This window comes from Toxorhynchites rutilus, chromosome 2 (genome assembly GCF_029784135.1).
Source record: "Toxorhynchites rutilus septentrionalis strain SRP chromosome 2, ASM2978413v1, whole genome shotgun sequence".
Lineage (NCBI taxonomy): Eukaryota > Metazoa > Arthropoda > Insecta > Diptera > Culicidae > Toxorhynchites > Toxorhynchites rutilus.
The window spans coordinates 7535132-7551771 of NC_073745.1; the positions used below are offsets into that span (position 1 = coordinate 7535132).

Here is a 16640-nt window from a genome sequence, read left to right on the forward strand (position 1 = left end):
ATCGGGTGATTGGAATTCAGCGTCTACACCGGGCACACTTTTGCGTTCCTTTCGATCAAAACGACCGTCGGAATTAACTCGAATTATAAACAAAACAAGAAAGAATGTGTAAACCGCCGCGAGTGAGATTGGCAATTGTGCGAACTGAGATTCCTTGGAAAGAAAAAAAGATGCGCAGGGAGGCTGATTTTTTTTAGTACTTAGCCAATCTATTTGAACGAATGAAACGGCCACTTGTGTGGTGAACCGCCGACTAACAAGCAATGGCCGGCTAGACATGCAGCTAAGTGAACCTTCCCAAATTGCGGATGAGTGCACCAAAACTTGATTGCGAACATTTCGTGAGATTCACACTGTCCACTTGCCAAAAAAATGTGTACGTGTTATTTCAAGTGCGACGCAGTGCAAATGTCATCTGAGATTTACGTCGTTTGCCTTTCAGCAGATTATTCGTCGGGAAAAAAATCTGTCTTAGAAATGAGAGCAAGATATTTTATCACCATATTTCTTTATTCCGCACCCGCCACTCAGATCAATAAATTCGGTACATCCAACCCCTTCAGATGCCCAATCCGCTTGAGGAACGGATTCACTTCACATGCATACGAAAAACCGAGGGTTAAATTCGTTCTACGCCAATTGATCCAGTCAACCTTATCTCCGATATCATCGCAGAATATGTATTCCTGTTGAACCTGGTAAACCGAATCAACGTGAACATTATTAACACCTATCAGTACAATCCCGGCTTTGTTTCTCTCGTCGTGCAGAATTTTGTAGTAAATTTTCGGTGCCGGCAACCTCTGGGTTCCAGTCGGGTCAAAATTCAAATAAATCGGCTGCTCATCTCCATTGGCATCGATTTGCGTTTGCACTCCGAAAGTACCTCCATAAACTGTAACTTGTATGTTCCGAGTAGCCACGAAACGACGCGAACTATCTTCGATCCATTTCCAGTTGCCATCGTTAAAATTTTGCCACTGCGGGGCAGCGTTCAAGAACCAGAAGGTCGCATTCTGTTGCGTTCCGTAGATGAAATCAGCCCTGGCAGCGATATGACCTCGAGCCATATAAACACCGGTGCTGACATTTTGCACTAACTGGTCGGCGAGTGCTGTGGATTTGAGAATGTGACCCAGAGTCTCGCGCTGTCTGTTGATGGTATACAACTGATTCACGTTGATTCCCGAGTAGAAACTTCCCTGGATCCACGGTGGTCGGGGAACTCCCTGCTGGAATCCATCATGTGCCCGATGGAATTCATGCTTAATCCAATGGTTTTCGAACGTTACATTATTGTGACACACGTCCATGACATTGACGAAACGATCGCCCAAATCGAACCCGATCTCCACGAGGGATGCACCCTGTTCACAAGAACGGGTAGTGTAGCGAGCACTGCTGGACCAATTTTCCGTGCAGGAAAGATCATTGAATCGGTAGACGGCATTATCGTGACTGAACGTTATTCCAGATACGCACGAAATGATCATAGATCTTTTGCCCGAGGCAACGTTGAAACCCCGTTGACAGACCACTTCGAGGGCTTCACCGGATTCAAGCTGGAGCAAACGATCACTTTCCGCTGGATAGCGGTATCGATTCGTTCCTGGAATCAGAACCAGTGGCTGTGGCCTCGGTAACTGACCGTTGATGTTGATGGTGCATCCTGGAACTGTCAGCAACAGTTAATAATACAAATCGGATTCTACTTGTCACAATTCACCAATATTGCTCCACTCGGTTTCCCTCAGAGGTATATCTCTGGATTGCACTAGTAGCCCGCAAGAGAGCGCCAATATTAAAATTCTCATTTTGATTTACTGTCACGTCCAACTGAAACGTGGAACTGAAGATTGCGGCGAGGAACACCTTTTATATCATCCCTTCCGACCAGCCAGGCTGATACGCTTATCAATCATGTTTTCCACACAATAACCCAACGAGCCTCTTTCTTGGTCGTGTAACGCCAACAAGAAGTCTTATCACCAGTGAAAGATAGCACCTCTCGGCCTTGTTGGGGCAGATCCTTTATCAAATACTGTCCGAGAATCGGTAGCTTTCGGGGGGTAACGCATGTCGGCACCCACTAATTGCACGAGTTCCAAATGTTTTGGGTTTCTCCAGAGCGGCTGGATGTCTGGGTGAGTCTTTTAAGCACCATTTGCGGGAAGTTTTGTTTCCATTGGAAATGCAGCTGAAGTATATCAAATGCTTGTGGAAGTTTATGGTGACTTTGCAAAATCGGATAGATTTTGTAGGGAATGGTTTTGACGATTTAAAACTAACAATTTCAGAGTTAAAGACAAAAAGCGTCCGGGTTAACCGAAAATGTTTGAAACAAAGAAATAGAGAAATTAATCGATCAAGATTCATGTCAAACGCAAACAGAGAATCATTGGGAGTAACTCGACAAGTTATTTCTAAACAACTCAAATCCGCAGGATACATCCAACAGCAAGGAAATTATGTGCCATACGAATCGAAAGGAGAGATGTCGAACAGCGATTTTGCATGTCCAAAATGTTGCTTAAACGGCACAAAGGGAAGTCTTTCTTGCATCGATTCGTTGCCAAGCACGATTCACAATTTTTTCACTTCACATTGCCCTCGCATTATTCTGTCTGTTAATTTCCCGAACATTTTAGATGTAATTTTTTCTAAGTTGGTGCTTTTCCCCCATATTAAACTTAATTGTTTTAATCGACTCAAACAAACTCTTATACAAAATCCGAAAACTGATCATCCGAAGACCGGAATTGATAAATAAAACGTGCTTTGCTGTTTGGAATTCAATTGATACATTATATTGATTCCATTTCGGGTTAATTTTTTCTAAGTAAATTGAACAGAAATTTCTGTAGTTGATAAGAGATGCAGAAAAAGGCTAAAAAAAATCTATTGTTAACTTTTTTGAACACAAATCATTGAAAATACCATTTAAATATAAGAAAAATATATATAGTCGAATTTCATGCCAACTCGTCTTAGGAGTTGGCAGCACCATCTCAGATAGTAGTGAAACGTTGTGAGTGTAAAGACATGAGTCATTTAAGCAACTTTGCATACTTGAAATATTCGAAAAATAATTAGACTACTTTTTGGAAAGAGCCAAATTTTTTTTTCTTTTTTTTTTATAACTAAAAAACCATGATACCTACAAAATTATTGGCAAAGGATGAAATGTAGGAAATTGTTTCAAGTTTCACAGAAAATACCAAAAATTGTTCGGAAAAAAAATTTGCTGACAAAAAAGTCATTTTAAAAATTAAAATTGATTTTTCTCAAAAACGTTTTTTTTTAATTCCCAAAAAAAAAAGACGGGTGGGTAATGTCGGGGACATAACCGGAGTGACGTAGGACTATACAAAGGGGACAGCTTTTGCTAAATATATTGTTTTATTTTCTTCTCCTACGTGAATACCCACCTATCTACCTGAAAAATGGATTAGTTTACTGTTTACTCTTTATGAACATGTTGGGGGTTCTGAAAAGAACCTTTTGTGTTGTGTTTTTGCTTTTTTTTACAAACTTTCTCAATTTTTTCTCACTATCTCATAGTTGATTCTTGATTTTTTTCTGAAGGCTTTGTACTTATTAAATGTTCAACGCCGGGCATCTTTTGGAAGGAAAGAAGGTATTGTATTATAGAGACTTTAAACTTTTGCAGTTCATTCGTCTCTGGCCTTGAGAAAGGCCCTTTGAAAACTCTACTCTACTCTACTCCAGCGCTACCACCTCCGCCCTCTTGCCTTGAGAAAGGCACTCGATCCCTCGCCGTCCAGCCCGTCCAGCAACGATGTTGTCCAGTCGGTGTCCACACAAAGAATGCATCTTTTGGCGTATGCACATCTCGTACAATCAAAATGATGGCTGTGATAGGGAATGCATAGGTGGTCATCAGCTCATTCACTATCATATATTTCACTATTGAGCACATTACCGTACCTTAAACTGTGGTTTCGGAGACGAATGAATTATAAGATTTGTATCTCCGCAAACAAAGTAAATAGAAATGAAAAAGAACTGAGGTTTTGGAGACGAACTCTACGATCTGTCGAGAATTGAACGAGCTATAAGCGTTCTGAAAAACCAACAGTAAATTAACACAGGATTAAAGTCCTTTAAAATAAGAACAGAGCAGCAGGAAATACATAGCTCATCATGTTGCTCCTTAGTTATTTTTCTATACAATGCAGATGTAACGTCAGTCAATTTTCAACATCAGTTATCATCCAAAGAAAGCAGTTCTTGCTACCGAGAAAATTCGTTAATGCCATCCTGCATACAATGTGTTGTAATTTGAAGCCACTTTTAATTCGGAAACCATGTATGGGTTTGTGAAAACTGAATGATCAATTTAAAAGACCCCAAACCAATAAGTTCAAGAACAACCATAAACAAAATAAATCAGTTTATATTATATGTCATATTATGGCACTTTAGAATGCATTGGTATTGTGAAAAACTTTTAATAACTCTTATTTGAAAGGTTTAATGGCCCTGGAAAGCGCCGTGTTTTACGGTGGCTGGTTTTGCCATCAAAACAGTCTGTATAAACAAACTTTTTCCTTCTTCTATCTGCTGCCGTTTTGCGATTGCGTTTGCCACTCGCTGAAACTAGTTGTTGCCATCGAACCGAATGTGCTCTGTTCTGTAGGCGGGTTTTCTTATTGTCGTGAGCAGCTTTGCAAGCCAACTCGAGCACTCCGGCGGCCGAAATTCTATAACCGCTATTAGGTATACTGGTGCTCCGGCACCAATCCGTTGATGCGATGTGATGTGAAACGATGCCATACAACCACACTGATTTACAGTTTGAAAGAGAATGATATATTTTTCAGCGGATCCGCGCGTTTTGTACTTTAGTGGTACACGGTCACAGGATAGAGACAAATCAGCAGACTCAGCCAAAGGGGCGAGTCCAATGAGACGAACGAAAGAGCGTTAAAAGGCAGCGATGGTAGAAAAATACATTCAAAAGGGAGGCGATCTGGCGTAGTGGTAACATCCATACCTCTCACGCAGAGATCACGAGTTCAATTCTCACTCCCGACATTCTTCCAAAAATGGAAGTAAAAGTAACGAACCAGCCGAAATGTGTTGAAAGTCACTATAATAAAGAAAAAGAAAAGAAGAAAATACATTCAAGGTGCTACTGACATTCAACCGATTCGGTCGTGTTTTTGGCGCCCCTTGGAAAAGAGTATAGAAAAATAGGAGTTTTCTGCTTACAGCCTTTCTTAAGGCTTATTATATGTGCTAACAAGATTTTGTAACAGCTTTGCAGAGCAGCAGAAGGACAAAACCATCATAAGGATTACATATTGCCGCAACGGCGGTTAATTTCTCGTTCTCCCACATCTCTTCCATCATCCGTTGCATCTATTTAACGGCGAAAAAGGGGCGCGCTTTTTAGCGTTCCCCACGCTACTTTTTGCAGGTTCCAGAACGTTCTCGCGGCAGTGATTAGGGGTTTTTTACGTTGCTAGCGTTTGTGTTTTGGGACATGAAAAGTGAGTGCGATAAGTAGTTAGGAAGAAAAGTGAAATAGGAAAATAAAAAGAAAATTAATGTGAACTATTTCTAGGAAAATAGTCTGATAGGCTGAAGATCATAAGTATAAAAGTGAAAGTAAGGACACTTACTGTTTGTGCTCTTGTGCTTATTTCGTGTGTTTTCTCCCAGTGAGGGCTTTTTCCTGGTCACATCCAGAAGTATTAGCCTTTCTCACAAGTGTTCTAGTGAACAGTTCGACCATTTTGCCGGCTATACCCTGGGTATAGCCAGGCGACAAAATGCCTTCCAGTAGCTCCGGGCCTCCAGGAGGCCGAGCTACCAATCTGTATCAGGGGAAGTCTACCAGGCCGCCCCTCCCAAGGTGGATTGATCCGGAATGTGTTCCTCTGGAAATTTTACTTCTTCGAGCTAAAGGGGACAATGTCCTCCCCACCAACCCGTTTACTGTCAGCAAAACGATCAACAGTGTGATCAAATCATCTTTAAATGAGGCCAGACCTCAAAGAGACGACAAAAACAGGATCCAATACATCCTTCCAGTACGAAACCAGGAACATTTAGGTAAGCTTCTTGAAATTACTAAATTGATTGACAACACTCCAATTGAGATAATTAGCCATCCGGTACTCAACCAACGCAAATGCGTTGTCACTTGCCGTGATGTTTTAGATTTAACCGAGTCTGAACTGGCAAAGGAGCTTGCAGATCAGAAAGTGATCAACGTCAAGCGAATTACCAGAAAAGATAATGATGCAATTATACCAACTCCAACGCTTATTTTGACAATTCGTGGAACAGTAATCCCCGAATTTATCTACTTCGGTTTCATTCGTGCTGGGACAAGGAATTTTTATCCAAATCCCATGCAATGCTTTCAATGCTTCCGCTTTGGACACACCACTAAACGGTGTAAGCGTGACAATCCACTATGCATTAATTGCGGCCAAGAGCACCAAATAAAAAAGTCAGGAAATAAAATTTGCAAATCTTCTGCATATTGTGTCAACTGCAAGGGTAATCATTCCTCTTCTAGTAGGATGTGCCCAGTATGGATAATTGAAAATAAAATTACCAAAATACGTATTGACCAGGGAATTTCCTACAAGGAAGCCCGAGAAATCTTCAATTTCCAGAATAATGAAACTACCTACTCCAGTGTCCTTAAAGACAGACTGGACATTGCTAAATATGCTGTTGGCGGCTGCACACAGTGCAAATGCTAATGCACTTCTAATAATTCCCCTCAGGATGAGAGCCCATCCGTCCATTCCGAAGATGAATCGGTTAACTCAAATGAAGAATCGGAAGAAGATTCGGAAGTATCAGAAGATGAAGAAGAGGAACAGAAAAATATGGAAACCGAAGAAGAACAGAATAGGGAAACTAATGAGGATTCAGACAATTCAATGGAATATATAGAAATAAAGAAAAAGAATAAAAGAAAAATTTCGAACAAGGGAACATCTTCAGAAGAACATAAGTCTTCTGATGAGGAAAATAAACAAACTAAAGAAAGTCAAAGGAAACGTACACGAAACGAACATACAACTGAAAGAACCAACACTCACAACAACCAAAACACACACGCTAGCAATAGACACTCACACACTAATAATCAACAATCACAGGCTGACAGTTCAAGCCAATCTACTCCAACCAAAAATAACATCAACACTAACAACACTCACAACAGGAAAAATTCTAGCCCCCCAAAGGGTAATAATAGAATAAATAAATAATTTCTTTCGTTAAACCTACGCTGTAATCATTACATTATTATAACCTTTACTTTTCAGCATTCTTACAACAATTCTACGATTATCTTAGTTAAATTGAGAGGCCAGGAGTTATCATCCGCTTTATTATTGAAGAGGGTAGAGCGGATGATGCTCCAAATCTCTCATGCTAGATATATGTTATCTATTTCTCACCATACTTTCCATCAAATCGAAAGACCTGGAGCCACCGCCTTATTGAGGGAGAGGTAGGACCGAGGGCGGTCTCTTGGCTTTCACTCATCTATATTATATTTAATCGCATTATTTCTTTAAATAACTTTCACATCATAATCGTAGGACCGGAAACCGACTCTCACCTTATTTTTGGAGATGGTAGGGGGAGTGGCGGTTCCTAGTCTAATATTATATTTTCTCTAAAGGCCGGGAGTTGTCCTCCATTTCACTCAGTGGGATTGATGGCGATTCCTGACACTCAATACTTTTTAAATACATATAAATATGTGTATGTGTATACATACATAAAATAAAATAAAATTAAATAAAATATATATACATGTAAAAAAATGAATAAATTACTAACAAATGCCAACTAACTAATTTACAATTTCAGAAGCCTTACCTATCCCACTCCTTCCCCTTTTCCTACCCATGTCACTCCTCCCTAATCCATTCCTTTTAATCCCACCCAAATCCTTACCACTCCTTTCCTTCCTATCCTCCTGAGAAGGGCCTTTTTGTTTTTTTTTGTTTTTGGAGCACGCCTTTCGCTGGGTCACTTGTGCTTCGTTACCGCTTTGGTCCTCGGATCATTAAATACTTACTTCCCTTCACAGCTTATATTAAATATCTTATGAAGCATAGGATCCCTTCCTACCTTCTTCTTGACTCGGAAATCGAGCGGACAGATCTGATGGATGTTATTTTGTTTTTGGTTTCCCTTTTCGCCAGTCCCCTCTGGGCTGGTCTAATTGTGGCTCTTCACTGGGCTAGAGGCGAATGAACTGCAAAGTTTAAAGCCTCTTAAAAACAAAGAAGAAGAAGAAGAAAAATACATTCATTACGATTTGTTCGCTCGTTGGATTCACATGCAGGCTAAAAAGGGTCCTTTTCAGGATCACAAAATTATCTTTAATTTAAAGAGTTTATTGTTTTGTTATCACTCGATATCCCCATCTTGTTCGACTAAACCTTCCTGTTTAACGATTGCATTTACCACTCGCCACAGCTTTCACAGTTGGAAAATTTCTTCCCTTCCAGCTCGTGACGTGTTGTACAGTAAATTACATTCAATGCGACGTGCCGAAGCGCCACTCAGTGTCGCATTGGAGGTAATTTTAACCTGTAATTGAACATTTGCGATGACAGTGGTACAGTGTCGACTTTCAATGTGGGGTCATAATTTGGATCTCTATGTTTACAAAAATGTCCAACTAAATAAGTCGCATTACATGTCCGTCCAATTAGCTAAATTTCGAACTAATTGTAAATTACTGTACTTTCAATCTGGAAACAATTTAAGAATTGGTGAAAATTGAATAATCAGGAAAGTCCCCAACTATCAATAAGCTCAGAACAACTGCCAAATTCACATACTCATCAGATCCTGGCAAACAAATTATGAAAAAATCAATGTGTTTTATTATTATTTTGGATATTATTTTAGAATGCATTGAACTGTATTTCCTAAACTCTTTTTTGGAAGGTTTAATGGCCCTGAAAAGCGCCTTGTTGTATGGAATGGTTCCAATTTAGAAAACTTAGTACTCGTGGTTTCGAAAAAAACCATTTCGAATGCCCTCGATGCCGCCTTGTTCTGGATTTGCCACCAAAGCAGTGTGTATAAAGAACAAACTTTTTTCTTCTGCTACCTGATGCCGTTTTGTGATTGCGTTTGCCACTCGCCACTCGCTGCAACTGCCTGTTGTCTTGATGTCCACCGAACCGAATGTGTTCTGTTCCGAATGCGGGTTTTCTTATCGTCGCGAGCAGCTTTTCCAGCTAACTCGATCACTTCGGCGGCCGAAACTATATAACGCCGGCTAGGTGGTACTGGTACTAACGCGCTCGGCCTAGCTACCCTTGCAGGGAACTCCAGATCAACACGGTTCGAGCGGGATTTTGCTTTTCTCTTCACTTTTCCTCCTTTGCCATGTCCAGACATGGCTGCTTGGGTTGGTTTGTTAATGTGTTGTGATGCGAACCGATGTGGTGTACGGTTTGAATGAGAATGATCGTTGCGGCAGCGGAGCGGGAATTTTTAAGCTGACTGACTGGCTCGAGAATTACGCATGTGTGAGACTGCGACCAATGTTTCGTTCATTTTTTTTCTTTTTTCTTTCCAATCGTGCTTCATTGTATTTCGCTGCTGCTCTGGTTGCCCGTTTTGGTCGGTACGATTTGAGGAGCACAAAATGGACCAATCAAAAATGGGCACATAGTGCATTTGGACAATGCTTGATATTTCACAATTATTCAATTATTTATCTCAAGAAAAATGAAATGTTATTCGTTATGATAGACGCGTAGATATATTTCCTATCAATTGATGCAAAAACCTTTGCGATCTATTGAGAAATGCTCGAGTTATAAGCGTTCCAAATCTTGCATTTTTTCCTACTTGTTCAGTGCCTAGATTTCCATTTCACCCCCTATATCTTCCGGTTAGACGTAGTCCTACGTCAATATATATATAAATAGCCCTTACAATTTCCAACAAATCGTCCATACATCGGAAGATGGGCACTTTTACAAAGAAAAAGTTTTTCGAACAACAACTTTTTCATGTTTTCTTTGGAAAAAATACAACTAACCCTAATTTTGTTTAAAGTCAAGATAACGATATAGTGTATTCGACAAAAGATCTTGTTAAAATATAGGAAATATATTTTGTCGAAGAAATCAACTTTCTATCTTTTATAGTTTTTGGAGTATAAGTCATTTTTGTATGAAGAGGCGTCGGGCATCGTTGCGAAGTAGACGTGTGCTTTTGCGCTCTATATTTTCTCCACGAGTGTCGGTATTTATAACGCGTTTCGGGTGGAAATTTTGATCATTTCACGTAAAATTGTGCTTTCCGCCCGGGGGCTTTGGAATCCGGGAGAATCTACCTGAGTTTTCTATGAAATTTCCCATAATATAATTGTAGTGATTTGCTCGGTGAAGGCTCTACATATTTACATATTTAGTATGTTCGCTTTCGTTACTAGCTCGGTTTCGCTTGATGACGAATTTTTTTTTTCATCGCGCATGTGTATGGTTGCGTTTTCTATATGGATCGATTCGTGTATTGTAGTTTGTGTGAATAAAAAGCATCAGTTCTGCTATGATGAAGAGGGTTCTCAAGGGCGAGTGCTAATTGTGTATAAGTATGTGTCTGTTCAAACGAAAATTCTAATGCGTTCATTTGTATACTGGCCTGCATTCGACTGTAGATGCGTTTGAGTTCTCGCGCGAGTGCTGCTTGGGAATAAGTTGTGAATGAGCGACTGAAAGAGATAGGATTTTCGTGGTGGTTGGGTTATCAAATCCCGTGGTAGATACTCCAGCGGCATGTATCGATCGAATGCGTTTGATCGCGTTTATTGTGCACTCGTTTATAATTTCATCAGTGACACTATCACCAGCGAACGACACACGCACAGAAGGAAGACGGAACCGGATTTACAGTGGCATGAGATTCAATTCATTTTTATTTCTCTAATTTTCTTCTATTTATAACTTGACATTGGCGTGCTGCATTAATGTATTGTATTTCTATTTTTTCTTCGATTTCGTTAGACTTGCAAAAGAGATAAGTGTTTTCAACATTAAAATTCGAATTACGTTTTCGCATTCATCTCTTAGAATTCGGATTCTTGTTCTTGATTTCAGATCTGGTTTTTTTAGAGATACTTATTGGTGTTTCATGCGTCAGATTCATATCTCGTATTTTCATTCTAATGATGATTTGTAGTTTGAAGTCGCATAGGAATATCGAAATGAAAAACAATATGTTTTTCGTTTTTCGTTTTTACACTACTTAAGTATAGATATCAGTTTAATAGAAACTTGCATCTGTTTATGAGCCTCCCAATTCCAAAGATGATTCCAAAGGCTCTAAGAGATGGTGGTTCCTATTTTTCTGAGATTGTTTTATCATTTGTAAATGTTTCATAAATAATTAATAACATTTTTGAGGATTGTTTTTTCAAAATTTATGCAAATAAATGGAATTACTTGTTACATGTATATTAAAAGTGTGTTAATTTAAATATTGCACATATATCCATGTGTTCATGGATGCATAAGTGTTTTTGTAGAGATAACTTGTATATGTATATGTGTTGCGATTTGTTTGACTATTTTAGAGACTACGTTTGATAAACACATTACGAAAATAGAGGAAACTGTTATAGTATTTCTATTTGATTATTACACTATAGTATTTGCTCACCCCTCGTTTCAAGATTTGGTTCCACGATTTTGAATAGATGATTCTTTGCTTTTTAACGAACAGAGATGTACAGTTGGTGAAAAATAAAGCTGAAGTAAACTGTTCGTATCGCGTTTTAATCGAGATAAAACATGGTGTCAGAAGTTCGCGTGTACGTTTAAAAGATGTTTTCGGCGTTTCTGATGTGAATATCGGAAAAAAAGAACTTAAAAAACATAAAATTTACGAATATAATTTCGTTCCGGGCGATACGATTGAAAATCGCGTAAGCCGGTAGCCATTTTGTTTTCATCGGTAGTAAGTGAAAATTTTGTTCGGAAGGCCTCATCAAAATGGATTCCGAGCAATTTAAGCAACTCCTAGAGCACCAGACAACTCTAATCACAGCGCTGTTGAAAGGGGCTAATAATCAAGCAGCACAGAATCAGGTGCAGGGCCATGCATCGATACATCAACCGAGTGCCTCTAATGTACAAGTACCTCAGCCGTCGCCGTTAATGCTGGATGGTGATATGCGGGACAATTTCGAGTTCTTTGAGAGAAACTGGAAAGATTACGCAAAGGCCATCGGAATGGATCGATGGCCACGGGAAGAGAATGAACAAAAAGTCAGCTTTCTGCTGTCAGTGATCGGAGAGCCGGCGCGTAAAAAATACTTCAACTTTGAGTTGACTGAGGCGGAGAAGGCAAATCCAGAAACCGCGTTAGAAGCGATTCGCAAGAAGGTGATCGTAAAGCGAAATGTCGTTGTGGATCGATTGGATTTTTTTTCTGCTGTCCAAAGTTCACAAGAATCCATCGATGAATATGCGTCTCGACTTAAGACCCTTGCTAAAACAGCGAAGCTTGAGCAGCTTGAGACGGACCTGATTGCATTTAAAGTCATTACATCTAACAAATAGTCTAATATGAGAGCCAAGCTTCTCGCTATTGAGGATATTACTTTGACGAAGGCAGTAGACATGTGCCGAACAGAAGAAATTACAGCAATGCGCTCGCAGGATCTCGTCATCCGGAAAGCAGAAATGGAAGTGAATAAGGTAAAATCCAAGTATCGTTCTCGAAAGCAGGAACAACGCTGCAAGTTTTGTGGTGACGCCCACGAGTTCACCAAAGGCTCATGTCCGGCTTTTGGAAAGCGATGCCATCGTTGTAAAGGAAAAAATCATTTTGAGCGTGTTTGCAAACTTGGATCAAGCAAATCTAAAACCAGGAAATTCAAGAAAGTGAAGAAAATTAAGGACGGAAGTAGTGAATCCGAAGAAGAATCATCAACGTGTAACGAAGCCTCATCGGAAGACAGTGATGACGAATGTGAAATTGGGAAAATCGTCGATAATTCCAATAAAGGTGGTAGCGTATTAGCGCAATTGAATCTTAAATTCAGCGATGAATGGACGAAAGTTGAATGCGAATTGGATACTGGAGCCAATACGAGCTTGATTGGACGTGAATGGCTAGACAAGCTTAGTGGAACGACGAAGGTGGATATTTTACCATCAAAACTGCGACTTCAAAGCTTTGGAGGGAATCCAATAAAGGTACTGGGACAGGTAAAGATTCCATGTCATCGGAAAGGACGTCGATTCCGACTGGTTCTGCAGGTGGTGGATGTTAACCATCGCCCGCTATTGTCAGCAAAGGCATCTCGAATGTTGGGATTCGTGAAGTTTTGCAAGTCAGTAACGTTCAGCAAGACTGACTCAACCAATTCGGAGCACAACACACTGAATGTCTATAGGATCAAAGCACAAAAGATAGTTGAAGAGTATCACACACTCTTTCAGGGATACGGTAAATTCACTGGAACAGTATCGTTGGAAGTTGATGAAACAATACAACCATCAATTCAACCACCACGTCGCGTGCCGATTGCTATGAGGGAAAAGCTGAAGAAGGAGCTCAAACAACTAGAAACGGATGGTTTGATCGTAAAAGAAGTCATGCATACAGAATGGGTTAGCAATATTGTCGTGGTTCAGCGTGGTGATTCGGAATCTCGTAACATTAGAATTTGTCTCGATCCAATTCCTCTCAACAAAGCAATCAAGAGGCCGCACCTACAATTCAACACACTCGATGAAATTCTGCCGGAATTAGGAAAAGCTAAAATTTTCTCTACTATGGATGCTAAAAAAGGGTTTTGGCATGTTGAATTGGATGAGCCAAGCAGCAAACTCACGACGTTCTGGACACCTTTCGGAAGATACCGATGGACCCGATTACCGTTCGGTATTTCATCGGCGCCAGAAATATTTCAAATGAAACTGCAAGAGGTAATCCAGGGCCTCGAAGGAGTCGAATGCTTGGCAGATGACCTGCTAGTTTTTGGAGTTGGTGATAGTCTCGAAGATGCACTCATCAATCACAATAAGTGTTTGCTTAATCTATTTCGTCGCCTCAATGAACACAACGTGAAACTTAACAAGTCCAAGATAAGATTGTGTGAAACATCCGTAAAATTCTATGGACATGTGCTTACGAGCAAAGGATTGCAACCGGATGAATCAAAGATTTCAACAATTCGAAATTTTCCCATTCCAATCAACCGCAAAGAAGTTCATCGCTTTATCGGGATGGTGAATTATCTGAGCAGATTCATTCCTAACTTGAGTGCCAATTTAACGAATCTTCGGAAGTTGATATCGGAATCGGTTCCCTGGAGATGGACGGAAGCTGAAGACAACGAGTTCAAATGTGTTAAGCTGTTGGTAGCGGATTTTCGAACGCTAAAATATTACAATCCAATGAATCCCTTGACGATTGAATGCGACGCTAGCTGTTTTGGGCTTGGAGCTGCAGTGTATCAGGAGGAAGGCGTGATCGGATATGCTTCTAGGACACTCACTGCTACGGAGCGCAACTACGCGCAAATTGAAAAAGAACTGTTAGCGATATTATTTGCCTGTGTGCGGTTTGACCAACTGGTAGTAGGTAATCCAAAGGTATCAATCAAAACAGACCACAAACCTCTAATTAACGTGTTTCGTAAACCACTGTTGTCTGCACCAAAACGATTACAGCACATGTTGCTAAATTTGCAGCGATACAGGCTATATATTGAGTTCGTCACCGGAAAGGATAACGTAGTTGCTGATGCACTGTCTCGGGCACCGTTTAACGATAAAGGATTAAAAGATGAATATAAAAAGCTGAATATATACAAGATTTTCCATGATATCGAAGAGGTGGAGCTATCCAGATATCTTCACATTTCGGATAGTTGTTTGGACGAAATAAATGCGGAAACTAAACATGATTCTACGTTGCAGTTGGTAATTGGTTACATTCAGAATGGTTGGCCCAAGTCATCGGATCAGGTCTTGGATGCAGTGAAAGTTTATTTTAATCATAGAAGTGAGTTATGTTTCCAGAACGGTATCGTGTTTCGTGGTGATCGGATTCTGGTGCCACACAAAATACGACGCAAACTGATTGACAAATGTCACACCAGCCATAACGGTATCGAAGCTACTCTAAAGTTAGCTAGAGCTAATTTATTTTGGCCAGGAATGAGCAGTCAAATTAAGGATGTGGTAAAGCAGAGCAATGTTTGTGCGAAATTCGCTTCTTCTCAAGTAAATCCGCCAATGTTAAGTCATCGTATTCCAGTTTATCCCTTCCAACTTGTGTCTATGGATGTCTTTTTCGGAAAATATCTTGGGCGTGACAGGAAGTTCCTAGTGACCGTCGATCATTACTCAGACTTCTTCGAGTTAGACATTCTTAAAGACATGACTCCGGAATCAGTAATCAACACTTGTAGCAAGAATTTCGCTCGTCACGGAAAACCGCAACTGATCCTAACGGATAATGGCTCCAATTTCGTAAATAAAAAGATGGCCAAATTCACATCTGATTGGGGCATCGAACATACTACATCAGCACCACATCATCAGCAAGCAAACGGTAAGTCTGAAGCCGCGGTTAAAATCGCAAAACGTTTGCTGAAGAAGACTGAAGAAACGGGTGAAGATTTGTGGTACGCGCTGCTTCACTTGAGAAACATACCGAACAAGGTCGGTTCTAGTCCGGCAGCTCGTTTATTTTCTCGGGCAACCCGATGTGGAGTTCCATCTTCTGGTGCGAATTTGTTCCCAAAAGTGGTGGAAAATGTTCCTGAGGCAATAAAGGATAATAGAAGGAAGACCAAATGGCAATATGATAAGAAAACACGACACCTACCTACTTTTCAAGTTGGTTCTCCAGTTTTTGTGCAACTGAATCAAGAGAATTCCAAACAGTGGACACCTGGAAAAATTTCAAGTCAATTAAATGAACGATCCTACATGGTAAATGTGAATGGATCAAACGTTCGTCGAAGTTTAGTACACCTGAAACCGCGTAAGGAACCCTCTACGTCGCCTGGCCGTTCTACATCGAAGCCGGGTCAATCGTTACAGCGAAAGGAAGATTATCGTAGTCACGAAGTTGAAATTCCAAGTGCCAGATCGAATCTGCAAGCTGCTCATCAAACACTTCAGGATAACATTATTCAGCAGTCACCTTCTTCGATTGTTATTGACGAGGAAATCAATCATTCGCCGCCAAGGTCGTTGCAACCGCAGGTGTCTCAAGCGCCAGTTGTGACGTCACCTGTTTGTGAATCGACAAAACAGATCCCGACAGCATCGAGTGGAACCCGACCAAAAAGAACAACACGTTTGCCAACTAAATTGCAGGATTATCAAATTGAATTAAATTAACTTTAAAGTGAGGAGGATGTTATAGTATTTCTATTTGATTATTACACTATAGTATTTGCTCACTCCTCGTTTCAAGATTTGGTTCCACGATTTTGAATAGATGATTCTTTGCTTTTTAACGAACAGAGATGTACAGTTGGTGAAAAATAAAGCTGAAGTAAACTGTTCGTATCGCGTTTTAATCGAGATAAAACAGAAACCTTTCGCAAGACTTTTGAGGTTACCCAAAATAGCCTTCGTAGT

General features: G+C 40.2%; 2 protein-coding genes across 2 annotated transcripts; one reads left to right on the plus strand and one right to left on the minus strand.

Annotated features, from left to right (window-relative positions):
* Positions 1-491: 491 nt before the first annotated feature.
* On the minus strand, positions 492-1837 carry LOC129767188 (uncharacterized). The gene is made up of 2 exons (XM_055767825.1): positions 1727-1837; positions 492-1675 (listed from the first exon to the last, which is right to left on the minus strand). Exons 1-2 carry the CDS (start codon positions 1812-1814, stop codon positions 528-530), a joined length of 1236 nt encoding a protein of 411 aa, XP_055623800.1. The 5' UTR covers positions 1815-1837; the 3' UTR covers positions 492-527.
* A 10762-nt stretch (positions 1838-12599) lies between these two features.
* LOC129764475 (uncharacterized protein K02A2.6-like) lies at positions 12600-16397 on the plus strand. The gene has a single exon (XM_055763584.1). The coding sequence runs from the start codon at positions 12600-12602 to the stop codon at positions 16395-16397; it is 3798 nt and encodes a 1265-aa protein (XP_055619559.1).
* The last annotated feature ends 243 nt before the right edge of the window (positions 16398-16640 follow it).